This window comes from Lynx rufus, unplaced genomic scaffold, assembly GCF_022079265.1.
Source record: "Lynx rufus isolate CCGP_SWC_20201006 ecotype Redwood Valley unplaced genomic scaffold, mLynRuf1.p SCAF_3, whole genome shotgun sequence".
Lineage (NCBI taxonomy): Eukaryota > Metazoa > Chordata > Mammalia > Carnivora > Felidae > Lynx > Lynx rufus.
Window position 1 is genome coordinate 159,181,827 of NW_025814845.1, and position 27,633 is coordinate 159,209,459.

Genomic DNA, 27,633 nt, shown 5'->3' on the forward strand with positions numbered 1-27,633 from the left:
GATTGTTCTGATGGCTGGGGCTGCAGTGAGCAATGACCAGGGGCATCCTAGAGGAACAGCTGGGGTTGGCAGGGCTCACTGAGGTAATAAACTGGCCAGGGCACCTGTACCTTGCTCCCATTCACATTATCAAGATGGAAGGGGAACTTAGGGAAGGCAAACTGTTGCATTTACTACCTCTGTTGGCCTGGAGAGAGTTCTAGCAGCTGCCCTCCAACCCCACCCCGAATCCGGTTTGGTGGAGTTCTCTGGGCTGGATCTTTTATATACTAGATGGTCTTTTAAATGCTGGCTTCTTTTCTGTGCCTCAGGGCATCCGGGAATGGCCTGGAGGCCTGGTTGGCTATGGCTCCCAGACCCTGCTTTTATCTGCATTATTAAGGTGCAGGCAGAATATAAACCATTGCACTTGTCCCTCCAACCTGCAGAGAGTTCCAGCAACTCCCCTGCCATTTGGTGGATTTCTAGGGCTGGCTCTTTTATGTACGAGTTGCTCTTTTAACCACAGCTTTTTTGTCTGAGCCTAGGACAGATGAATCTGCTCCTGGTCTCTCAGTACTGTACCTCCTCATTGCCATTCACAGTGTTGGAGGTGGGTGTTCTCTTCTGTCTTGCCATTCTTTCTTGTCTATCTTTTGTTGTACAGAAGCTGCTCAGTTAGCCCTCAGTTCTTTTTCAGGAGGAATTGCTATATAAATAGGTGTAGATTTGGTGTGTCCATGGTGGAGGTGAAATCAGGATCTTCCTGTGTCGCTCTCTTGGACCAGCTCTTCCTATTGAGTTTTAAGTGTTCTTTAAGCATTCTTGTACATGTCTTTTATAATAATATATGATTTAAAAATATTTTCTGGCTGTGGGTTGTTTTTTAAGTTTCTTAACAATATATTTTAAAAAGCAGATTTTGATGAATTCATAATTAACTTATCAATTTTTAATTGTATGAATTGTGCTTTTGATGTACGTAAAAATATATTTGCCTCACCCACGGTTATAGATATCTCTACTATGTCTTTTTCTAGAAGCCTTATAGTTTTAAGTTTTTCTTATTTAGATTCATTACTCATTTTGAGTTAATTACTGTATATATTATGAGGTATGGAAGAGGCCATTTTTTTGCATATGAATAATTACTTATTCAGCACCAATCCTCGAAAAGATGGTATAGTTTCTCCATTTAATTGCTTTTGCACTTTTGTCAAAAATTATTTGACCTTACGTGTATGAGTCTATTTTCGTTCTATCCTTTTGTGAGTAACACACTGCCTTGATTACTATAGCTTTATAAAAACCATTTAAATCAAGTAATATAAGTTCTCCAAAAGTGTTGTTCTTTTTTTTTTTTTTTAATTTTTTTTCAACGTTTTTTATTTATTTTTGGGACAGAGGGAGACAGAGCATGAACGGGGGAGGGGCAGAGAGAGAGGGAGGCACAGAATCGGAAACAGGCTCCAGGCTCCGAGCCATCAGCCCAGAGCCTGACGCGGGGCTCGAAATCACGGACCGCGAGATCGTGACCTGGCCGAAGTCGGACGCTTAACTGACTGCGCCACCCAGGCGCCCCATTGTGTTATTCTTTTTAAAAATTGTTTTGGTTATTCTAGTTTTTGCCTTTCTTCATAAGTATTAGATTCAGCTTCTCAGTTGCTATGAAATATTTTGCTGGAATGTTGATTGGAACTGTATAGAATGTATCCGGTAGTTTAGGGAGAACTGACAGCTTAATAATACTAAGTCTTCCAATCAATGAACTGGGTATATCCTCCCATTTACTTAGGTCTTTAATTTCTTTCATCAGTGTTCTGTACAGTTCTATCAGTATACAGATCTATCAGTATTCCATTAGTATACAGACATTAGTATACAGACATTTCTCACATTGTGTTAGCGTTATATCATAGTATTTCATGTCCTTAGTGCTTTTTTTTATTCTTTTTTGAACACAGGTTGAAAAAATTTATTTTACCTGTTTAAAAATTTTTTATTCAAATATATTTGAATGTTATGTAACATTGTAAATATAAGGTATACAGCATGTTAATAAATGCATTTATTTTTTTTTCAACGTTTTTTTATTTATTTTTGGGACAGAGAGAGACAGAGCATGAACGGGGGAGGGGCAGAGAGAGAGGGAGACACAGAATCGGAAACAGGCTCCAGGCTCTGAGTCATCAGCCCAGAGCCTGACGCGGGGCTCGAATTCACGGACCGCGAGATCGTGACCTGGCTGAAGTCGGACGCTTAACCGACTGCGCCACCCAGGTGCCCCAATAAATACATTTATATATTATAATATGATTGCCACTAGTGGAAGGCAGCTATGCTCACCACTATACCACCAATGCTGCACAGCCCTGATCGCCACTAGTGGTAATAAGCACATCTATCATATTGTGTAATGATCATTTCTTTTTAGTGGTTGAAATAATGAAGTTCTAGGCTCTTAGCAAATTTAAAGATTATAATACAACATTGTTATTTATATCTACTATACTGTGTATTCGATCTCTAGGTATTATTGATGACTCATTGCATGTTTGTACCCTTAAATAACATTAGCACTACTGTAAATGTTTCATTTTACTTTAGTTTCAAATATTTTATTGCTAGGTTATAAAAATCAGTTTGGCTTTTATACATTGACTTTGAAACATGAAAACTTATTGAATACACTTATTTCTAGTAGCTTTTTTGTATACTGTGGGATTTCCTAGGTAGACAGTCACATCATCTATAAACAGAGAAAACTGTATTTCTTCTTTTCCAATCCATATACTTTTTATTTTATTTTCTTGCCTTATTGAACAGGCTAGGACTTCTAGTATGATGCTGAATACTGGTGGTGAGAGCAAACCTCCTTGCCTTTTCACAATCTATTGGTAGCACTATCTTGGATTAAGAAAGAGTATAAACAATACTTAAGACATTGGGGAAAATAAGCGAAAGTTGCATGTTAAGTGTAAATACTTGTACACAAGTGCTGGAATGGTTAGGTATGAAAATATCAGAGATACAGAACAGAGGCAGCAGTAGGGAGAAAGTGCAATGTGAAGTGAAGGAAAAGCAGTTGAAACTGAGGGAAGTTTCAAACTGATGACTGAAACAAGTTTCTTTATATACATCTTGGAATGTTTTTTTCCTGGTGGGGGCTATAAAGACAGAATATATTTGAAGCATCTATACCTTAAGTGGTTGAGAGTATGGTTGTAGATTCAGATTGCCTAAATTCATATCCTTTAGTAGCACTTATTAATGGTGCTACCTTGAGAAAGTTATTTATACTTCTCATCTGATGTTTGATTTGTTCAATAGAGGTGAAAATAATATTTATTTCACTGGCTTGACTTGAGAATTAAATGGAATAATTTATGAAAAACCTCTGGGAATAGTGCTATTATAGGACAATTTATATGGGCCTTCACTCAAAGCAGAAATAATAATGTTAAGTTCTAGAACAATAAAGTCATTCCAATGAGAAACTGGTAAGCTTTTCTATATGAGAATGAAAATGTTTGATCCATATTAGTGTTCAACTATTAAAACTTTTTCATTGTCACTCAGCAAAATGCTTTTGATCAAAATTGTTTTATCAAAAGCAATCCTAACCAAATGTGATGAGAACAGTAAAGGCATTAAAAACTTGGATCCACTGAACATATTTTAGAAATATAACATGCTTAATGTCATAAGAATGTCTTCCAAATTTGAAATAATAAGGATGTATGGAGAGATTGTACCTCAGTTTGCTTCAGACTAGGATTTTATGGACTACAGACAAATTATTAGCAGGAAATCTCACCTCTGAATTATTTGTCAAAATTAATTATAAATGTACACTTATTTATTTAGCTATAGAAATTATCCAGATTATGTGGGGGCAGCAGTTCCTGGAAAGATGTGTGTTACCCATTTTTCGGCTGGAATTGCTATGGTATGTAATTATTTTATCTTACTATTTAAAAAATATGTATACATTTAAAAATCATTCAGGGTGCCTGGGTGGTTCAGTTGGTTGAGCATCCGACTTCAGTTCAGATCATGGTCTCATGGTTTGTGAGTTTGAACCCTGTATCCAGCTCTGTGCTGATAGCTCAGAGTCTAGAGCCTGCTTCAGACTCTGTGTCTCCCTCTTTCTCTTTGCCTCTCCCCCACATGCACTCTAACTCTCTCTCAAAATAGACATTAAAAATAGCATTCAACATTATAGCAAAGATTTTATACAGTTTAGTTTTATATTTGCATTTAGAGATTACACTTACTTTCTATTACTGTTAAAAGTTTGAAGTGTGTAGATGAAAGAGTATTTTGTAGAATAACATTCTTGTTGCAATTATTTTGGAAGTTGAAGTAGAATAGAAATTTCATCAATACACGTGCATTCCTTATTATATAGAATAGTGCCTCATGAGAAATTACCTTTAAAAAACTTTTATAACCCAAATAGATTTTTGCTTATAGACATAAAATTAGACAAATAGTCTTCCTAATAAAATAGCTTCAAAACAAAAGCAAATGAGGGGTACCTGAGTGGCTCAGTTGGTTAATTAAGTGTCCACCTCTTGATTTAGGCTCAGGTCATGATCTCATGGTTCATGAGTGAGCCCCGTGTGAGGCTTGGTGCTGACAGTGTGGATGGAGCCTGTTTGGGATTCTCTCTCTTCCTCTCTCTCTGCTCCTCCCCACTCTCGCTCTTTCTGTCTTTCAAAATGAATAAACTTAAAAAAAAAATCTACCTTGTCTTAAAAAAATGAAAACAAATGATTAAACAAAAAGTATGATAAAAATTCTTTAAAATGTTTCAAACCTCCAAAAGTGTATAAAAGAAATTTTTGTGTCTATTTTAAATATTTATAGTTTTTGTAAATATTTTATATATAGAAAAATAAATTATTGATACAATTAGATGCGTTGTTGAAAGGTGAAGTAATTTGTTGAGCAATTTTCCCATCCTGTTCATTTTTTTAAAAAACAAATTTAAGTACTAAAAATTTTTTTAAGTTTATTTATTTTGAGAGTGAGCATAAGAAGTGGGGAGAAGCAGAGAGAGAGACAGATATACACACAAAGCTCCAGGCTCTGCACTGTCAGCATAGAGCCCAACACAGGGCTTGAACCCATGAACCGTGAGATCATGACCTGAGCTGAAGTCAGACAGTTAACTGACTGAGCCACCCAGGTGCCCCTAAATTTATTATTTAAAGTAAATATGCTCTTACCCTTATTTTGATTTATAAACTTAAGGCAATGTTGGTAATATTATCTTTGATATATTTAGTCCACTCTCTTTGTCATGTATATTCTTACATATTCATTATTTTAACAGTATATATTTATTAAAATGTATTACTACATGCTATATTTATACATATATAGTATATATATTTGTAAATATATTTATATATAGCACATATATATTTATGTATAATATATGTTTGGGTATTTATAATATATAGTGTATATATATTTATAAATATATTTATATATTATATATAATATATATGGTATATATTTATATATAGCATATAAAATACAGAACATACTTGTATATAGTATGCATATATTTATTATACATTTATATATAGCATATAATTTGTTATATAAGATAAGATATATTATTAATGTATGTTACTATGTAATATACCATATATTATAAAAATATATAAAAATATTTTAATAATTATACATCATTACACATTATATGCAGATATATGCTTTATAGTTATACATATGTAATATATACATAATACATATTATTACATGACATTTTAGTAATATTTGTTTCTATTATTCATATCTTATTATTTATATTATACTTACTTACCTTAGACAATGTCCATTGATTACTTGCTATGAAAAATAAGAGATTAAAATAGTTCAACACTTCTTATGTCCATTGTCAAGATTTATAAAATTTATAATTTATTCTATAAAACTTTTATACTTTGTATACAGGTTAATGTAAAGATTAAATTAATAAATAGTATAATATTGTGAAAATGTAAATTATTAACTCTTGGATAAATAAATAAATATATTGTTATGCTAGTAAAGCTTTAAGAGAACCTTTTAGGCATTAGGGTCTAATGGAGATGCTTAATTTTTTTCCTCACTTCTTTACCTTCTATGGGTGAAACCAACTGCCATAGAAAATTGAGTCTCATCTTCCTTTTCCTAGAATCCTTTCCTATTTTTTTCTAATAACTGCTGAGTTTTTGTTTGTTTGCCTGCTTTTAGTTTCCAGTTTATTTTATTTTTTAATGTATTGTTAATTTTTATTTGAATTGGGTATGATACATTGAGTTCAAGGTAAAGGAAAGTTTATGTCTTCAGATGACTGAGTATGGGCTAGTTCAGAATTCATTTGTAGATCTGATTTTTGCTTCAAGGTCACTTCCTTTCTCTGGCCGCGTAGGGCCTATATGCTAAGTGTATTAGGGGTTAAATTATTTAAAAAAATATTCTTTGCATTCCTTTAATTATAAGCAATCATTTTCTTTTGTTTTTGACTAGATCCTTTGCCCAGTGTTCTGGGTTCAGTACTTTTTAGGCAGGAGGACCCTCCTCTAAGAAACTGATTGCTTGCTCCCACCCATAGGGAACTCTCAGCTGTGACTGCCCATCTCTCACCTGTAGCTTTTCTGTTTGCTTTTGGGTCAGTGGAGACATGACATAAGTGTGGTCTATCTGGTCTAGATTTATCTTTATTTTTTTGGAAAGCTAGGAGGAATATTTTAGAACTCCTTTATATTCAATGTAAAGATGCAGGATGAGAATATAAGAATCTAAAATATTTTTATCTTTTCATGTAGGTCTTTTAAAAATTTTTATTTTTATGTAGTTAACATACAGTGTTATATTCATTTCAGGTATACTGTTACTCAGTGCTCATCAAGATGTGTACTGTTAATCACCTTCACTTGTTTCATCCATTCCCCCACCTACTTTCCCTCTGGTAACCATCAGTTTGTTCTTTATAGTTAAGAGTTTGGTTTTAGGTTTGCTTCTTTTCCTCTCTTATTTGCTTTGTTTCTTAAATTCCCCACATGAGGGGCACCTGGGTGGCACAGTCGGTTAAGCGTCCGACTTCAGCCAGGTCACGATCTCGCGGTCCGTGAGTTCGAGCCCCGCGTCAGGCTCTGGGCTGATGGCTCAGAGCCTGGAGCCTGTTTCCAATTCTGTGTCTCCCTCTCTCTCTGCCCCTCCCCCGTTCATGCTCTGTCTCTCTCTGTCCCAAAAATAAATAAAAAACGTTGAAAAAAAAATTCCCCACATGAGTGAAATCACATAGTATTTGTCTTTCTCGAATTTATTTTACTTAGCATTATACTCTCTAGATCCATCCATGTTGTTCCAAATAGTATGATTGCATTCTTTTTTAAAAGTTTTTAAATTCCAGTTAGTTAACAATACAGTATAGTATTAGCTTTGGGCGTACAATTTAATGATTCAATATTTTCATACAACATGTGGTGTTTATCATAAGTACACTCCTTAATCCCCTTATTTAACTCATCTGCTACCCACCTCCCCTCTGATAACCATCAGTTTGTTCTCTATATTTAAGAGTCTGTTTCTTGGTTTGCCTCTCCCTCTCTCTCTCTCTCTCTCATTGATTCCCCTATGCTCTTTTGTTTCTTTTACTTGTGAATTTTTTTCCTTTTGTAATTTTCTTCTAATTATTATCTTTTCTTTTTTACTTAAATCCCTTTAACATATCTTGGGAGGTCAATTTAGTGGTGATGAATTCCTTTAACTTTTGTTTGTCTGAGAAACTCTCCCTCTTTGAATTCTGAATGATAACCTTGTCAGGGAGAGTATTATTGTTTGTAGTTTTCTCCTTTTAGCACTTTGAATATATCATGCAACTCCCTTCTGGCCTCTAAAATTTCTGCTGAAAAATCAGCTGATAGCATTATGGAGTTTTTGTTGTATGTAAATAGTTGTTTTCCTCTTGGTACTTTCAAGATTCTGTCTCTATCTTTGTCATTTTAATTATTTAATTACTATGTGTTGTGGTGTGTACTTCCTATGGTTTATTTTATTTGTGGCTGTCTATGCTTTCTGGATATAGATGTCTGTCTCTTTCCCATGGTTAGTGAAGTTTGCAGTTATTATTTCTTCAAATAATTTTCTGGTCTTTTCTCTCTCTTTTTTCCTTTTGGGATCCCTGTAATGAGAGTATTAGTATGCTTGATGTTGTACCAGAGATCTCTTAACATATCTTCATTGTTTTTTATTTTTTTACTTTTTTGCTGTTCAGCTTGGGTATTTTCCATTACCCTGTCTTCCCAGTCATTAATTCATCTTCTGCATTTTCTGATCTGCTGTTCATTCTCTCTGATGTATTTTTCATTTCAGTTATTCTATTCTTCAAGTCTGATTGTTTTTTAAAAATTATTTTCTATATCTTTGTTGAAGTTCTCACTGAGTTCATCGTCTCTTCTTTCTAGTATAGTAAGTCTGTTTTTGACCATTACTTTGAACTCTTTATCAGATTGGTTGCTTATCTCTGATTTGTTTAGCTCTGATTTGTTTAGCTCTTTCTGAGGTTTTGTCTTATTCTTCAGTTTGGAGTGTATTCCTCTGTTGCCTCATTTTCTTTGTCTTTCTGTGTTTGTTTCTATGATTTAGGTAGAACAGCTACTTCTCTTAGACTTGAAGAAATGGCCTTTTGTAGGAACATTGCTTATGTGGACTGCATGTGCCTGGTGGCTTTGGTTGGCTTGCTGGATCTGTAATGAGTGTGGGCTGGAAGTAGGGCATTCCACACTGGGGCTGCCGTGGTGGTGGATGGAGCTTCAGTGGGCACTGGCCAGGGGATTCTGGGGTTCTTTGTGTAGTGGCTGTTGGCCTGGAGTGCTTCAGGATGCTTTGTACATGTGTTACATTGGTGAAATGGCTGGAGCTATAGTGGGTATTGTCCAAGGATGTCCCTGTGTGTGCTACATGGGGCCACTTTGTGGGACTTTTCTTGGGCGGGGGGTGGGGGATGGCAGGGTCTGGTGTAGGTCAGGATCCCAGGACTCACTGAGGCATTGGGCTGGCTAAGGTGCCCTGACCCTTCTTTTGTCTGTGCTATCAAGGTGGAGAAGGAACATAAACAATGGTACTCTCCTGCTCCTTTGGCTCTAGGGACAGTTTCACAACTCTCCTGCCATTTGATAGAATTCTAGGGCTAGTTCCTTTTATTCTAGTAGCTCTTTAAACTATGGCTTTTTTTTCTCTGTTCCATAGTATCCAGGGCTGGTGTTGGCTAGGGCCCACCAGTCTCCTTAGTATTGGCTAAGGTGGTGGGCTGGCTAGGGTGCCTGAATTTGGCTGCCGTCTGTGCTATCAAGGTAACAGGATAATGTAAACAATGGTGCCAGCCCCTCTGATTCTCTACCACTTGGTGGAGGGTTAATTCCTTTATATTCTAGCTTGTCTTTTAAACTCTGGCTTTTTAAAATGAGCCCAAGGACAGATGAATCTGCTCACAGTTCCTTTGTACTATCCCCCCATACTGCAGCTCACAGCATCTGACATGGTGTTCCTGTTATTTTTGTGTCTCCATGTCTCCTGCCATTCTTTATGTAGTTCCTCTATCCTAAGTTGTTCAGAAGCTGTTCAGTCAGCCCTTAGTTCTTTTTCAGGAGGAGTTGCTGTATAGGTAGACATAGATTGGGTGTGTCTGTGGAGGAGATGAGTTCAGGGTCTTCCTAGGTTGCTATCTGGGAGTCTCCCTTGGTATATGTGCATTTGAGTAGGCGGTCTCCTCTTCCAGGTTTTACAGATTTACTTTGGCAGAGACAGTTCATTACCAGTTAGTTTAGTTTGGGTTTCTAGACATGTCCATTGGTAGTGTCCTTGGGCAGGACAAGCTTGCTCTCAGGGTCCATTTTTGAGTGAGGCCACTGTGTGAGCTCTGAGGTTGGGGATGGAATTGCTGCTAGCTGTTAATAATTGGACGGGAGTGCTGGCTTGGTTCCCTGCCCAAGTGAGGGTGTGGGATATGCTTTGCAGTTGCCTGGCTTCACTCATTGGGCTTCCTAGATGGTTGGGACAGGTATTTTACTCAACAGGAAGTGGGCTATGATTTAGATTCCCTGCCATGGCAGGGTAGCAGAATGTGTCCCAAGGCTTGTATGACCCATTGTTTGGGAACCCAAAACAGGCAGTACTGTACACTGAATTCCTTGGCCAGATGGGACAGTTGTTTTGTGGTAAAGGTGGGGAAAGCCATGGGCTGTGTTTTCTGTTCAAGTGCCACTGTAAGTGGGTTGTTGTATGGCTATACAGTTTCCCATGTACACTGGTTAGGTTCCCTGGTCTAGGCTGGCTGAAGTCTGTATTTAACAATGGGCATGATTAAAAATTAGTCTCCTTGCAAAGGTGGAGTGGGACAATCAGCTGGCTTGATTCAAGCTGACCTGTACCCCAAGTTCCATGGTCAAATGGTATCACTGGCTTTGCTCTGTGGATAATCACCTGTGCCTGCAGTTCTCTTTGTTCAAGTGATACTGGGCTACATAGCTTTCAGGTATACCAGCTAGGCTTTCTGTTCAGGTAGGGCAAGGAGATTCAATATTCAGCATTGAATATTCCACCCCTGTCTGGGTGGAACTGACTCCAAGCCCAGGAAGGCTTTTTGTGATCTTAATTTAAGTTGACATGTGCCCCAAGTTCCCTGGCTGAAAGGTGCCATTGGTTTTGCTCTGTGGACAATCAGCCATGCTTACCATACTCTCCACTTGCACATTGCTGGGCTATATAACTTCCAGTTGTTATGACCTGGCTTCTGGTCAGGTGGGGCAAGAAGCTACACTTGGCATTGGGTAGGGTTATGACTCAGCCTCCTTGCCTGGGTGGGGGTGTGAGGTAGACAGGCTCCAGCAGTGGCAAGGCTTTTTGATGACCTGAATAAGGAACACTCACTGTTCATTGCATTCCCTGGTCGGACTGCATCACTATCTTAGCTCCACAGATGGGCAAAACTGCTGGTTGAGGCTACTTCTTGGGTGCTGTGGGTAGGAATGTGGTCTTAAGATCTGAATGCTAGTTGTTGCAAGCCCCTCCACCCTTCTCTGTCACAGATTTCCCATGATTGAGTCACGTAGCATCCTTTGTGCTCCTTGTCAGGGAAGACTAGACTGGGGACTCCCAAGAAGTCACCTAAATTGCTGGGGAAGCTAGATGTCTACCCTGGGCTTTCATTTCCCACTTGAGGTACTGTAGACTCTGGGGAAACCTCCTAGTATGGCACTGCACCAGCCTTGGGAAGAGGCAAGGTAGTCAGTGTGTAGCTGCTCTTACCCTTCTAATGTGGTCTGTCTTGGTTTCTGCAGTTCAGGGAGTGCTTCAGGCTCACCTCCATGTTCTAGGATCTTCTTGGTGGATTCTTGTCCAGGAATAGTTGTTAGTTGTTGTTGTGAGGGGTAGTAAAGTTGAGAATGACCTATCACACCTTCTTGATAACATCACTAATGTTGTGATTTAATTCTTAACATGGACCTGAAGGCAATGAGGGTTGGTGAGACAAATGTCCTAGGTATTATCATCAAAACTGTGTTTGTTTGTTTTTTTTTAAAGAATTTTTTTAACGTTTTATTTATTTTTGAGACAGAGAGAGAGACAGAGCATGAATGGGGGAGGGTCAGAGAGAGAGGGAGACACAGGATCTGAAACAGGCTCCAGGCTCTGAGCAGTCAGCACAGAGCCTGACCCGGGGCTCGAACTCACGGACCGCGAGATCGTGACCTGAGCCGAAGTCAGACGCTTAACCAACTGAGCCACCCAGGCGCCCCTGTTTGTTTGTTTGTTTGTTTTTTTTAATTTGGGGGCTATCTCATATTGTTTAGAGGGAGGCTTCCTATGCTGGAAAGTGAAATCCAAGTATATCCATGTCATCCAATTGTTCCCTTCCCAAGTTTCAGATTCTAGCTTCTTCCCCATCAAGCCTGGTAGATTTGAGAATTAAATTAATTCTGCAGCCTTTCAGCCCTTATCCTCAGGCTTTACATATGGTGTTATTCAGCCATGTCAATCCAACAACTACAGGATATGAAGAGTTACTACAGTGCTGGTACAGGAGCTTACTGATTGCCTATTTGCATTCTCTGTTGCTCGTTCACAGCTTTCTCTTTATATTTTTCATAGTGTGCATCCTCTAGTGCTGTCAAAAATCCAGTTGAACCCAAAGTTTTTACTAGAGCTTGTCATTATAGCAATGAAGTGCCCTGATCTTCCTCACAACTTGACCTCACCTATACCTTATCCTATGCCATATTTGGTAATAACTGGACAAATCATAATGTTATTGCATATCATGAATTATCAGTGTCACATTTCTCTTTGGCAAGGAAGTTATCCCTGCGCTTTGTTAAATATGTGAGCAGCATAATCCAGGAATGCTATCTTGAGAGTCTTTCTGTGGTTTCCCCTGATATGAGTTACTGAGTCATGGAGAATCCTGACAGGAAGCTGATAGCACACTTAAACTGAGTAATTTGGTTACATGGCCACTTTGTGAGCTGGGAAGCAGAATGAATACAAGAGCTGTCATAAGAATTAGCTAAATTGAAGATCGTGACCCATATAGCCAAAAATATAATGAAAAACAGCCCTTTTATATAGTTATGGTAGCTACTTAAGAATTATATTAGGTATTCAATTGTTAAATCATGATAAAGCTTGGCATAGTCTCAGTTTGCTTATATCTCAGTAAAATTTCATAAGAAGAACTTAAGCTTCTCACCTGTTCAAGGAACTGTATTTTCTATTCTTAAGTATTTGATAAAATAATAAGTATATTCAAAATTAGAAAATTATTACTTTTTATCACCTTTCAGTGACTTGTCTTTCATTTGAATGTTTGTTTTTGTTAATGTAGTACCCCAAGGAGGTAACTCTGGAGGCATTTTCCATTATTGTTACACAGATGCTCGGACTGAGTCTGGGAATATCATATGATGACACAAAGAAATGTCATTGTACAGGAGCTATCTGTATAATGAATCCAGAAGCTATGTAAGTTTATTTAGAAGTAAGATTATGTTTATTTTGTTTTAAATATTTCAAGTACAAAAATTTAGTGTTTACTTATAGCACAAATTAGCCATAAATGGACCAAGTACTATAAAATATAAACATGAAATTTTAAGTGTAAGAGAGTTGGAAGGAGGTGTACCATTAAGAATAGTCAAGGATAACAAATTCAATTGGAAAGAAAAATTAGCAAGGGAGTGATATTTAGACTATGTATTTTATGAAATGACATGTTTAAAAATATGTCAGAATAGGGTGGCAGAATGGATAAAAAACTAAGACCCATCTGTATGCTGCCTACAACAGTCTCAGACAGAAAAGCACACAGACTGAAAGTGAAGGTATGGAGAGAGCTTTTACATGCAAATGGAAACAAATAAAATCTGGGGTAGCAATAGCTATATCAGACAAAATAGACTTTAAAATTTTTTTTTTTCAACGTTTTTTATTTATTTTTGGGACAGAGACAGAGCATGAACGGGGGAGGGGCAGAGAGAGAGGGAGACACAGAATCGGAAACAGGCTTCAGGCTCTGAGCCATCAGCCCAGAGCCTGACGCGGGGCTCGAACTCACGGACCGCGAGATCGTGACCTGGCTGAAGTCGGACGCTTAACTGACTGCGCCACCCAGGCGCCCCCAAAATAGACTTTAAAACAAAGACTGTAATAAGAGACAAAGAAGGAAATTACATAATGGCAAAAATATCTATCCATTAAGAGGACATAATACTTGTAAATATCTATGCACCTAACATAGAAGCACCTAAATAGTTAAAGCAAATATTAACAAACATACAGAGAGAAATTGACAGTAATATAATAAAATCAATAAAGAAACAGTGTTTTTTGTATGTATTTTAAAAATTATTTTATTTGTAGTTTACATATAATTTTATATTAGTTTCACATATACACCTTAGTTTTTTGACAAGTTAATATATTATGCTGTGCTTGACACAAGTGTCTATTCTGTTTCATTGATCTAGGTGTCTGTTTTTGTGCCAGTGCCATACTCTTTTGACCACTACAGGTTTGTAATATAACTTGAAGTCTGGAATTGATATACCTCCTGTTTTGATTTTCTTTATCAAGATTGTTTTGGCTATTTGGGGTCTTTCAGGATTCCATACAAATTCTAGGATTGTTTGTTCTAGCTCAGTGAAAAATACTGTTGGTATTTTGACAGGGATTGCATTAAATGTGTAGATTTCTTTAGGTAGTATAGACATTTAAAAAATATTTGTTCTTTCAATCCATGAGCATGGAATGTCTTTCTATTTCTTTGTGTTGTCTTCAATTTCTTAACAGTGTTTTATAGTTTTCACAGTACAGGTCTTTTATCTCTTTGGTTAAGTTTATTCCTGAGTATTATAATGTTTTTGATGCAGTTATAAATGAGATTGTTATCTTAATTTCTATTTCTCCTACTTTATTGTTAGTGTATAGAAATGCTAATGAGTTATGTATTTTAATTTTCTATGCTGCAAATTTATTGAATTCATTTATTAGTTTTCTTAGTTTTTTGATATAGCTTTAAGGGTTTTATATGTATAGTATTATGCCATCTGCTTATAGTAATAGTTTAAGTTCTTTCCCAATTTGATGCCTCTGGTTTCTTTTTTTGGGTCTGTTTTCTATGGCTAGAATTTCCAGTACTATGTTGAATAAAAGTGGTAAGAGTCGACATTTTTTGTCTTGTTCCTGATTTTAGAGGAAAAGGTCTCAGTTTTTTTTCCATTGAGTAAGTTGTGGTATTTTCATATATGGCCTAATATATTGAGGTATGTTCCATCAAAACCCACTTTGTTGAGAGTTTTTATCAAGAATGGACATTGAATTTTGTCAAATGCTTTTTCTACATTTATTGAGATGATCAATTTTTATCCTTTGTCACATAGATTGACTTGCAAATATTGAACCATCCTTGTATCTCTGGAATAAATCTCAGTTGTCGTAAATGGTCCTTTTAATGTGTTGTTCAATGTGGCTTGCTAATACTAATTTTTTTGAAGATTTTTGTATGTATGTTTATCAGAGATATTGGCCTTTAGTTTTCTTTTTTGTAGTGTCTTTGTCTGGTGTTGGTCTCAGAGTAATGCTGGCTTTATAGAATATATTTGAAGGCTTTTCTTCTGTTTTTTGGAATTAGGTATTAACTCTTCCTTCAATGCTTGGTAGAATTCACCTGTGAAGCCATCTGGTCCTGGACTTTTATTTTTTGGTAGTTTTTTGATACTGATTAAATTTTGTTGCTAGTAATTTGTTCAGATTTTTTATTTCTTCTGGATTCAGTTTTGGAAGACTATATGCTTCCATTTCTTCTTTGTTATTGAATCCATTGGCATATAATTTTTTACAGTATTCTCTTATAATTTTTTGTACTTTTGTGGTATCAGTTGTTACTTCTTTTCTCATTTCTGATTTTCTCTTGTGTGTTTTTTATTTCAGTTATTATATTCTTCAGGTCTTCTTTTTATTTTATTTTTCTATAATTTTTTAATGTTTGTTTTTGAGAGAGAGTGTATACACATGAGTGGGGGAGGGGCAGAGAGAGGGAGACAGAGGATCAGAAGTGGGCTGTATGCTGACAGGAGAGAGCTTGATGTGGGGTTCGAGCTCATGAACTGTGAGATCATGACCTGAGCCGAAGATGGATACTTAACCAACTGAGCCACCCAAGAACCCCTGATTGATTCTTTTTTAATATTTTGTATGTCTTTATTGAAAGTCTCACTGAGTTCTAACCCTCATCTTTTCATTCCAGTGAACATCTTTATGATTATTACTTTAAATTTTTTATTCAGCATATTGCTTATCTCCATTTCTTTTAGTTTTTTCCTGATGTCTTGTTTTTTCTTTTGGAGCATATTCCTTTGTCTTCTTATTTTGCTTGATTTACTGTGCTTATTTGTATGGATTAGTCAGAACAGCTACTTATAAACTTGAAGGAATGGTCTTATGTATAGCCATCCTCTAGGTAGACTGTGTGTGGTTGGTGACTTTTGCTGGTTGGCTGGAGCTGTGGCTGGCATTGGCTGGAGATCCAGAGGCTTTCCACATGGTGTGTGCCCTGTCATGATAGCTGAAGCTGAAGTGAATGCAGTACATGATATCCCGGGATTCTATATGTTGACGGCACTCTGTGTAGGAGGTTCCCTGTCAGGACAGCTGAAGATGAAGTGATTATAGGCTAGGGTGTCTTGGGGAGCTATTTGTTGATGGCGCTTTGTGCAGGGCATACTCTGGTGGGGCAGCTGGACCTAAGGTAGTATCTGGAGATCCCTTAACTCTCTGCATGGCAGAATAGCTAAAACTAAAGTGCGTGCAAACTGGGGCACCCAGATCTCTATGCACAGAGGGCACCTTGGCAGGAAAGCTGAAACTGAAGTGGATATAAACTGGGTTGTTACAGTACTGTCTGCACAGAGCATGCCCTTTAGGTGTGGCTGAAGCTGAGGTGGGGTATAGGCTGGGAGGTCCTGGCATGCTCTGCGCATGGGGCACACTGGCAGGACAGCTAAAATTAAAATGGGCAGGGGCCAGTGTGATTCCTGGGCTCTTTGCATACAGTGTGCCCTGGCAGGACAGCTGAAGCTGAATTGCATACAAATCAGGTTTTCTGAAGGTGCTAGCTCAGGGTTGCCCTGGCTGGGTGACTGGAGCCAAGAGTGGTGTGGGTGATGTGTTCAGAGCACTCCTTATAGGGGATGCCCTGCTGGAGTGGCTGAAATTGATGCAAGTATGGGCTTGTGTTTCCTGGGGTACCTCATGCAGTGGGATTTGAAACATACATCAATCAAGAGGTTCCAGAGCACTCTTCACCATGGGGTGTCCTAGCAAGACATCTGAAGCCCAAGTGGTGCGGTCTTGGGGTGTTCTGTGGTGATTTGCACCTGTGTTACCTTGGCATGAAGTCTGGGGCTTTAGTGAGACTAACCAGGGGTGTCCTGATGCATATTGGCCACCATGGTAAGATGGTTGGGGTTGGTGTGAGTTGTGGGCCTGGGCTCACTGAGATGGCAGGCCAATTAGGGCACTGGGACTGTGCACTGGTCCGTGCTTTCAAGGTACTTTCAAGACTGCCCTCCTACCAGAAAGCAATCCAGCAGCTCCTTCAGCCTTTTGGAGGAGTCTTAGTGCTGGCTGTTTTATGTGCTAGTTGCTCTTTTAAATCACAGCTTTTTAGCGGCACCTGGGTGGCTCAGTTGGTTGTGTCCTACTCCTGATTTCAGCTCAGGTCATGATCTCATGGCTCATGAGACTGAACCCCACATAGGGCTCTGTGCTGACAGCATGGAGCCTGTTTGGGAATCTCTTTCTCTCCGTCTCTCTGCCCCTCCCCTGCTCTCTCTCTCTCTCTCTCTCAAAATAAATAAATAAATATTAAAAAATAAATCATGGCTTTTTAAAGAAAAGATAAAAGACAAAAAGAAAAAGAAAAAGAGAAGAAAACAAAAAGAAAGAAAAGGAAAGAAAGAAAGAAAGAAAGGATTTGATTTTTTTCTGTGTCCTTGCACAGCTGGGGCTGGGGTGGCTTTGAGGGCCTGGGACTCATGAGTCAGCAAGCCCGTTATGGCATCTGGACCCTGCTCCAGTCTGCGTTTTTAAGGAGGAGGGGAAATATAAACCCATCATTCTTCAGATGGGTGACCCTGTGACCCAGAGAAAGTTCCTGCAGCCCCTCCACCATTTGACAGAGTTCTAGTGTTGTGTCTTTCAAATGCTAGTTGCTTTATAAAGCTGCAGTTGTTTTGTTTTCTTGTGTCTAAGGACAGAAGAATCTGTTTTTGGTCCTTCTGTACGTATATACCTCCCCACTGGGGTTCACAAAGTCAGGAGTAGGAATTGCCTTTGTTACCTTGTCTCCATCTCTCTTTGTCTCTATCTCTCTTTTTTTAAATTTATTTTTAATTTTTATTTTTTAATGTTTAGTTTTGAGAGAGAGAAAGGCGGCAGAGAGAGAGAGAGAGAGAGAGAGAGAGAGAGAGACAGAGCGTGAGCGGGGGAGGGGCAGAGAGGGAGGGAGACCCAGAATCTGAAGCAGGCTCCCGGCTCCAGCTCCCTGCTGTCAGCACAGAGCCTGACGTGGGACTCGAACTCACTAACTGTGAGATCATGACCTGAGCCGAAGTCAGAGGCTTAACTGACTGAGCCACCTAGGCTCCACTGTCTCCATCTTTCTTGCTGTTTTCTTTTACTGTTCTATATTATGTTGTGCAGTAGCCTTTCAGTCAGCCCTTTGTTCTCATTTAGGAAAAATTGTCCTATAGTTATATGTAATTTGGTGTGTTCCCTGGAGCAGGTGAATTCAGGGTTTTCCTATGTTGCCATCTTGGACCACACTTAAGAAAACAGTATTTTTGAATGACCCATTAAACCAGATGGGTTTAACAGGTACATAGAGAACATTCCACTCAAAAACAACAGAATATATATTCTTTTCAAGTGCACATGGAACATTCTCAAGGATATTTCACATATTAGGCCATAAAACAAGTCTCAATAAATTGAAGAAGATTGAAACCATATCATGCATCTTTTTTGACTATAGTCCTAAGAAACTAGAAATCAATTAAAAACCCAAACACACGGAGGCTAAATACCATGCTACTAAATGGTTACTTAGATCAACAAAGAAATCAAAGAAGCAATCAAAACATACTTGGAGATAAATGAAAATAAAAACATAACAGTTCAACGTCTCTGGGACACAGCAAGAGCAGTTCTGAGAGGGAAATTTATAGGAATACAGGCTTACAGTAAGACGCAAGAAAAACCTCAAATAATCAATCTAACCTTACTTTTAAAGGAATTGAAAAAGAAGAAACAAAGCCCAAAGTAGAAGGAGGAAATAAGAATGATCACAGTAGAAATAAATGGAGTAAAGGCTAAAGAAATAAATAGAAAAAAAATCAATGAAACCAAGAGCTCGTTCCTTTAAGATAAACAAAATTGAAAAACTTTTATCCAGACCTATAAAGGAAAAAAGAAAAGAACTTAAATAAAATCAGAAACTAAAGAGAAGTAACAACTGATAGCACAGAAATACAAAGGATTATAAGAGACTACTACAAAAAATTGTATGCTAACAAATTGGGCAAATAAATTCTTAGAAGCATACAAGTTGCGAAAACTAAATCAGGAAGAAATATAAAATCTGAACTCAAACTCATAGATTCCTAGGAACAAAATTGAACCAGTAATCAAAACCCTCCAACAAACAGAAATCCAGGAGCAGATAGATTCACGGATAAATTTTTACCAAACATTTAAGAGTTAATACCTATGCTTCTGAAACTATTCCAAAACATAGAACAGGAAGCTTCCAAATTCATATTATGAAGCTAGCATTACCCTGATACCAAAACCAGACAAAGACACTACAAAAAAAACTCTACACATCAGTATCTTTAAGGAATGTACATTCAAAAATCTTCAACAGAATATTACCAAACTACATTTCAACAATACACTAAAAAGATCAATTAATATCATCACATGGGATTTATTCCAGGGATACAGGGATGGTTCAATATTTGAAGGTCAATCAACATACATCATACTAACAAAAGGAAGGATAAAAAGCATATGATTATCTCAGCAGATCAAGAAAAAGCCTTTTACAAAATTCAACATCATTCGTGATAAAAACTCTCAACAAAGTGGGTTTAGAGAGAACATACCACAACACAAGAAAGGTCATTAAAGAAAAACCCACAGCTAACATCATACCCAGTGTTGAAAAACTTAGAGCTTTTTGTCTAAGATCAGGAAGAAGACAAGGATGTCCACTTTTGCCACTTTTATTCAACATACTACTGGAAATCCCCGCCACAATATTTAGACAAGAAAAAGAAATAAAAGGCACCCAAATTGATATGAAAGAAATGAAACTGTACCTTTTTGCAGATGACATGATTCTATACATAGAAAACTTTAAAGGATCTGCCAAAAACTATTAGAAGTAATAAATGAATTCACTAAAGTTGCATGATACAAACTTAATACACAGAAACATGTTGTATTTTTATACATTAATAACAAAGTAGCAGAAAGAAAAACAAAGAAGATAATTTTAGTTATAATTGCACCAAAAAGAGCTAAATACCTAGGAATAAACTTATCCAAGGAGGTGAAAAATCTGTACTTGAAAACTATAAAACATTGATGAAAGAAATTGAAGATGACACAAACAAATAGAAAGATATTCCATGCTCATGGATTGGAAGAACAAATGTTAAAATGTCCATCTATCCAAAGCAATCTACAAATTCAATGCAATCTGTATCAAAATACCAATAGCATTTTTCACAGAACTAGAGAAAATAGTCCTAAAAGGTTGTATGGAGCCCCAAATGACCCCTAAGAGCCAAAGCAAAATTGAAAAAGAAATTACAAAATGAAGCTATCATAATCCCAAATTTCAGAGTATACTACAAAGCTGCAGTAAGCAGAGCAATATAGTACTGGCACAAAAATAGACACATACATCAATAGAACATAACAGAGAGCCCAAAATAAACCCATACTTTATATGAATAATTATCTATGACAAAAGAGGCAAGTACATACAATGGGGAAAAGAGTCACTTCAATATATGATGTTGGGAAAATTGGACTGCTACATGCAAAAGAATGAAACTGGACCACTTTCTTATACCATACATAGAATATAAACACAAAATGGATTAAAGACCTAAATGTGAGACCTGGAACCATAAAAATACTAGAAGAGAGCACAAGCAGTAATTTCTTTGACATTGGCTTAAGCAACGTTTTTCCAGATATGTCTCATAAGGCAACAGAAACCAAAGCAAAAATAAACCATTGGACTACACCAAAATAAAAATCTTTTGCACAGTGAAGGAAACCATCAACAAAACAAAGAGGCAACCTACTGAATGAGAGAAGATATTTGCAAATGCTATATCTGATAAAGGGTTACTATCCAAAATACATAAATAACATATAGAACTGAACACCAAAAAGACAATCATTAAAAATGGACAGAGGACTCCCTGAATAGACTTTTTTCCACAGAGGAAATACAGATGGCCAACAGATACGTGAAAAAGATGCTAATCATCAAGGAAATGCACATCAAAACTACAATGAGATATCACCTTACACATGTCATTATGGCTAAAATAAAAAGCATAAGAAATAACGTGATGAAGAGGGTGTGGAGAAAAAAGGAACGCCTCATACACTGTTGGTGGAAATGTAAATAGGTGCAGCTACTGTCAAAAACAGTATGGTGGTTCCTCAAAATATTAAAAAATAGAAAAACTATGATGCAGTTATTCCACTATGGCTATTTAGCCACAGAAAATGAAAACACTAATTTGAAAAGATATATGCACACTTATGTTTATTTATGCATTATTTATGATTGCCAAAATATGGAAGCAAGCCAAGAATCTTTTGATAGATAAATGGATAAAAAGAAAATATTATACACACAAAGGAATATTACTCAGCAGTAAAAAAGGTTGAGATCTTGCCATTTGAGACAACATGGATGGACCTGCAGGGTATTATGCTAAGTGAAATAAGTTAGAGAAATACAAATATCTTATGATTTCACATACATGCGGAATTTTAAAAGCAAAACTAATGAACAACAACAACAACAAAGCAGAAATAGACTTACATACAGAAAACAGAAGAGAGGTGAGTGGGGGAATGGGCAACATAGGTTAAGGAAGTTGTGAGGTATAGATTCCAAGTTATGGGATGAATATGTTACAGGGATGAAATTCTAAGCATGAAGAATATAGTCAACATAGTAGGTAAATAACTGAAGAGTACTTAGACTTATTTTTCTTATCTTTAAAAATGTAACTGATTATGCCTATGCTTTTACACAGTAATATAAGAATAAAGTGAGAAAATAAAATGGGACTGTTTTCTAAACTATAAAATCCTGTTTAAGTATGTGGTGAATTAGTTACAGTGATTTCTAAATTTGCCAGTGACCCCCAAATAGTTTATCAGACAAGGGCTATAGCAAGTTTGTATGGTGTTCTACATTTTTTTTTTTAGTGAAAATAGGCATTAATTTTAAAAAACATGTTCTTTTCATAGTTAACCACTAAGAGCCATCTAAGGGTTAACTCTTACATTTCTAAAAAAGCTCAAACTCTACCATAAATACTTATATATACAAATATTATATTACAAATTCAATCTAAATTAATTCTATATATGTAACTAATATTATATATATATAGGTTTATGTACACATAGGATATGCTTGTATTAAATTAATATATATTAAGTGAATATTATAATACGTTAAATATAAAATTTATGTAGATTTATAAAGAATATGAGGATTGCTATTCTGTGACTATTGTCCATTTGGCCAGTTACTCTTAAGTATTCTACAAAAAGATGTTTCATGTAGGTCACCCAGAGTCTAGTATTAATGATAATAAGAATATCATATTTTTACATTGTACTTAATATATGCTAGAGATCATCACAAATACTTTGTATGTATTAACTCATTTGATTCTCACAATCTCTCTATAAGGCATTTCCTATTATTTCCATTTTTAAATTTTATGAACTGTTATAAAAAGGATAATTATCTATGGTCAGGTAGCTAGTTTGTGGCAAACCTAAGTTTTGAACGCAGGCATTTTGGCTTTAGAATCTGTGTTAATAAACTTTTGGATTTGCATGGTGCTTTATAAATACTTAAAATGTTTTCATACGTAGTCTTCAATTTCTTATAAAACTCATGGATAGGGCAAGTGTTTACTTTTACAAAATTTTGCATTTCCGCAATAAGTCTTATATGTTATATAATTTTCAAAGGAGGCATGTGAGCAAGTAAGAAAATATTTTTTCCATTTAATGTGTGTGTTATTTTAAAGTTCCTGGAGTACAGTAAACCTAAATATGATTCTTCATTGGATATACAGTTAATTAACGGCCAAACTTCAGTATTATGCTAAGTGAAATAAGTCAGTCAGAGAAAGACAAATATCATACGATTTCACGTACATGCGGAATCTTAAAAGCAAAACTAATGAACAACAGTAACAACAAAGTAGAAATAGAATTAAATACAGAGAACAGAAGAGAGGTGTGTGGGGAAATGGGCAACATAGGTAAAGGAAGTTGGGAGGTATAGATTTCAAGTTATGGGATGAATAAGTTACAGGGATGAAGTTCTAAGCATAAGGAATATAGTCAACATATTGGGCAAATAACTGAAGAGTACTTAGAGGTCAGTAATGTCACCAGTGATTTGGCATTTACTATAGGCCAGAGAGTTCAGTTAGGCACTTTACTTGTGTAATAATATTTAATTCTCACAACAGCGCTATGAGGTGGATGGGTATTATTATCCCTATTTTGTAGATGAGGAGACTGAGACTTAGGAGTTAATCACTTTGTCTAAAGCCTCATGAGTCACAGGGTTGGTCCTAGTCAACAAGTTTATCTAACCCAAAGCTTTGTTATTTTCTCTATTCCATACTGACTTCATATAGAAGACAGTTAATGTATTGGAATTAACTTGAACTATGTAGCAAGAGAATATGTATTTGAGCAAACTTAATTCTTATAATTCAGTGATCATAATGGTATATTATTTTGATATTTTAACTTATATCTGCTTTTTAAATGTGGGTGGCTTGTGTTTTAAACTCTCACTTTTAGAGTAGTCTGCACACACAAATGAATTTAAAAGTGGAGAGAGGAACGGGGCAGAGAAAATGGCAAAAGCTATGAAAGTAGGAACCTAGGGAAAACGCATGGCAAGGTTTGCTTACCTATCTGGTTGCATCATTTTACAAAAAGGCGAAAATATTTGGAAGGAACATGGAGTTATCAGTTATTCAACATAATTCAATTATTTTATTAATATTGTTTTCTTTTCATTCTTTGCTAAGACCAGTTTCATTAAACTATGGAAGTTTGATTGAAGAAGAGAAGATACCATTTTCCAGCATGGACTACATTGAGGGGAACATGGGCTTTATAAACTTTCACTTGTTTTGTTATTTTTTCTAACTCTTCGTCTTCTCATCTGAAAAATGAGATCATGATAGCTACATTGTACATTATACATTACTTGTGATGATGTAATTAATAAAGTCACACCTAAGTTATTTATTGTACTGTTATGTCTTATTTGAGGAATAGGGAAAAGCTTGGAGGATATAGAAGTGGTGGTGTAGGGCTATACAGGAGCAGTGAGAACATGGAATTTGGGGGAAAACATATGGAAGAGAGAAAAGCACTGAAAGGAAAATGGAAAATGAAGTGGTGTAGAAGATATATATTTTTTTTCAAAATGCTGCCAAGTGCTATCTCTAACCTCAAAACAAAACAAAACAAAAAAATGTAGAGGACACTGCTTTCCCATTACTTCTTTCTATCACTTAATTTCTCTGTTCTCTGAACCCAGAACTTAGGCTAGTTATAGCATAGTTTCAGTAAGCTTTTATAAAATAATTGGGAACAAAGCTAACATAGCATTAGAATTCAATGTGTAAAATATCAGCCAAACTCCTTATAATTGATTACAAATAATTTTGGGGAATACATGTTCTTAAGTTAAGAACTGCAATTTGGGGGAGCAAAAAATGAATAACTAGGGATTAAATATAGTTGACTAAAACTAGTTTCCAGAGCCAAAATATTATACAGTTTTCAATTAAAATTTTCCTCACCTTCCAGTTTTGGTGACAAGATTATCAAATTTTATGGTTTATAGTAAAATATATATTGATATTTAATTGTAAATATTTCATTATGTAATATTCAGAGATGAATTTTGGGGTTAAAAAACACCTGAATTTGAAGTCTTAAACAACTGTGTATGAATACTGATCCTGCTGATTTACAAACTGAGTGGGTTTTGTGAGGTTTTTATCTTCTCTGAACTTTAGTTCAGTTTCTCTAAAATGCTGGAGACAATGCCGGTGTCCCTGATTTATGATGAGGATTAAATAATCAAGTATATAAAATATCTGGCTAATAATATGTGTGCAATAAATGTCAGTTTCCACCTTGTCTGTTAGATTTTTGCTACATATTTAGAGTGACTCATAGAAATATTCTCTGAAGTTATCTTTAGTGGTGTGTTAACCTTATAAAGTTTTGATTAATATACAGTTTCTCTGATATCTGTGAGAAAACTCAGGAATAAGCACAGTATAGTCTGTTTAATAAAAGTTTTTTGTTGTTACGAAGAACCAGTAGACAGCTGATTCTATGTTTGCTAAGTCCTGTCCTGGTAATAAGTAATACCAACAATAAGGATGATAAAATTCCTGCCTCAAACAGCTAACAACTTATTGAGTTATCTATCATATTATATATATACTACAAACCTGTGAATGGCTATTGAAAAATTATTGAAGTAGAAGAGATTTAAACTTTCAAAGAGCTTTGTTCTTTTTTCTAAAAAAAAATTTTTTTTTTGAGAGAGAGAACATGTGTGGAAGCAGGGGAGAGGCAGAGGGAGAGGGAGGGAGTGAATCTTAAACAGACTCCATGCTCCTCATGGAGCCCCATGCCAGGATTGATCTCATGACCAAGAAGTGATGACCTAAGCCAAAATGAAGAGTCAGATGCTTAATCAACTGAGTCACCCAGGTACCCCTCAAAGAGCTTGATTCTTAATTTTATAATGGTTATGGGAAAGACTGAGGGAGTAGAAGTTTGAAGAATATATTTGATATGTATTTGTGAATTGACATAAGTGGATATGAGGTTTTCTCCATTCCTAGGCAGAAGCATCATATACATATATAAATACTTCTTTCCTATATACAAGAATTTACATACAATCATACCCCAAAACTCAAAATTTTCTCTTAGGAGGACACCTGGGTGGCTTAGTCAGTGAAGTGGCCAGCTCTTGTTTTTTGCCTCAGGTCATGATCTCATGGTTTCGTGAGTTCGAGCCCCACATTGGGCTGTGCACTAACAGTGTGGAGCCTGCTTGGGATTCTCTCTCTTTCCATCTCTCTCTGCCCCTCCTCCCCCACTTGTGCTTTCTCTCTTTCTCAAAATAGATAAATAAACTTCCAAAAATTTTTCTCTTAGGTGATGTAGTTTGTAATGCATATAAAAATAAAGTTAAATCTATTCTTGATTTTTTTATTGTGGTAGGAACACATAACAGGAGTTCTCTTGAAAGTTTAAATATGAAATACACTATTGTTAACTAGAGGCACTATGTTGCACAGCAGATTTCTAAAACGTACTCATCTCGAATAACTGAAACTTTATACCCATCGAATAACTCCCATTTCTGCCTCCTCCTAGCCCCTGGCAGCCACAATTGTACTTTCTGCATCTATGAGGTTGACTGTCTTAGATATCTTATATTTGTGAGATCATGTAGTAGTTGCCTTCTGTTACTGACTTATTTCACTTAGTTTAATGTCCTCGTGGTTCATTCATGTGTTGCGTATGGCAGGGTTGCCTTCTTTTTTTGAGGCTGAATAATTTTCCATTGCACATGTGTACCACATTTTTAAAATTCATCTGTCAATGGATATTTAGGTTGCTTCCATATCTTTGGTATTGTGAATAATGCTGCAATGAACATGGGGATGCAGATACTGAGGTCCTTCAGTTATTTCCAATATATACTCAGTAGTTCTATTTTTAACTTTTTTTAAAATATGAAATTTATTGTCAAATTGGTTTCCATACAACACCCAGTGCTCATCCCAACAGGTGCCCTCCTCATTGCCCATCACCCACTATTTTTAACTTTTTGAAGAACCTCTCTACAGTTTTCCATAGTGGCTGTCCTAATTTACATTCCCACCAACAGTGTACCAAGGATTCCAATTTCTCCATATCCTTGTCAACTCTTATCTTTTTAAAAATGAAATCTTAACAGATGTGCGGTGATATTGTGTGTGTTTTTTTAAATAGGCTTCACACCCACTGCAGAGCCCAGTGTGGGGCTTGAACTCACAACCCTGAGATCAAGACCTGAGCTGAGATCAACAGTAGGTTGCCTAACCAAATTAGCCACACAGGTGCTCCTTATTGTGGTTTTGATTTGCAATTCCTGATGATTAGTTATATTGAGCACCTTTTCGTTTACCTGTTAGCCATTTATATGTATTCTTTGGCTAGTGATCTATCCAAGTTTTGTGCCCATTTTCTAATCGGTTTGTTTGTTTTTTACTATTAAGTAATACTTAATTTTATTTGAATAAGGACATGTATTCCAGTGAATGAAATCACATGATCTACTCAGGAATGATTTTGGCCTCTAAGCACTTGTTATGAACATTTATCGTTACCTATTAAATTTAACATTTTGAAATATATAGAGTTGTGCTTTCAGAAGTGTATTGCCAATGACATTGTATGGATTCATCTCTAGGCAATCAAGTGGTGTCAAGACTTTTAGCAGTTGCAGTTTGAGTGACTTTGAAAATTTCATTTCAAATATGGGTGCCAAATGTCTTCAGAATAAACCCCAAATGCAAACAGCTCTGAGAGCAATCTGTGGCAACGGCAAAGTGGAGAGAGGTGAAGTGTGTGACTGTGGTACTGAGGAAGTAAGTCTGAAATAGGAAAATTCATAAATTTATTGTTTTAGTTCATCTCTTTGCTGTGAAT

The 27,633-nt window shown here is 36.3% G+C and overlaps 1 protein-coding gene across 1 annotated transcript in view; it reads left to right on the forward strand.

Annotated features, from left to right (window-relative positions):
* The window catches only part of LOC124521201 (disintegrin and metalloproteinase domain-containing protein 32-like), a 175,861-nt gene that overhangs the window by 51,042 nt on the left and 97,186 nt on the right, over nt 1-27,633 (forward strand). Inside the window, exons 11-13 of the mRNA XM_047092311.1 lie at nt 3,847-3,928; nt 12,866-13,002; nt 27,395-27,572. Of these exons, the coding sequence (XP_046948267.1) occupies nt 3,847-3,928; nt 12,866-13,002; nt 27,395-27,572 (397 nt within the window). The remainder of the gene's footprint in view (nt 1-3,846; nt 3,929-12,865; nt 13,003-27,394; nt 27,573-27,633) is intronic.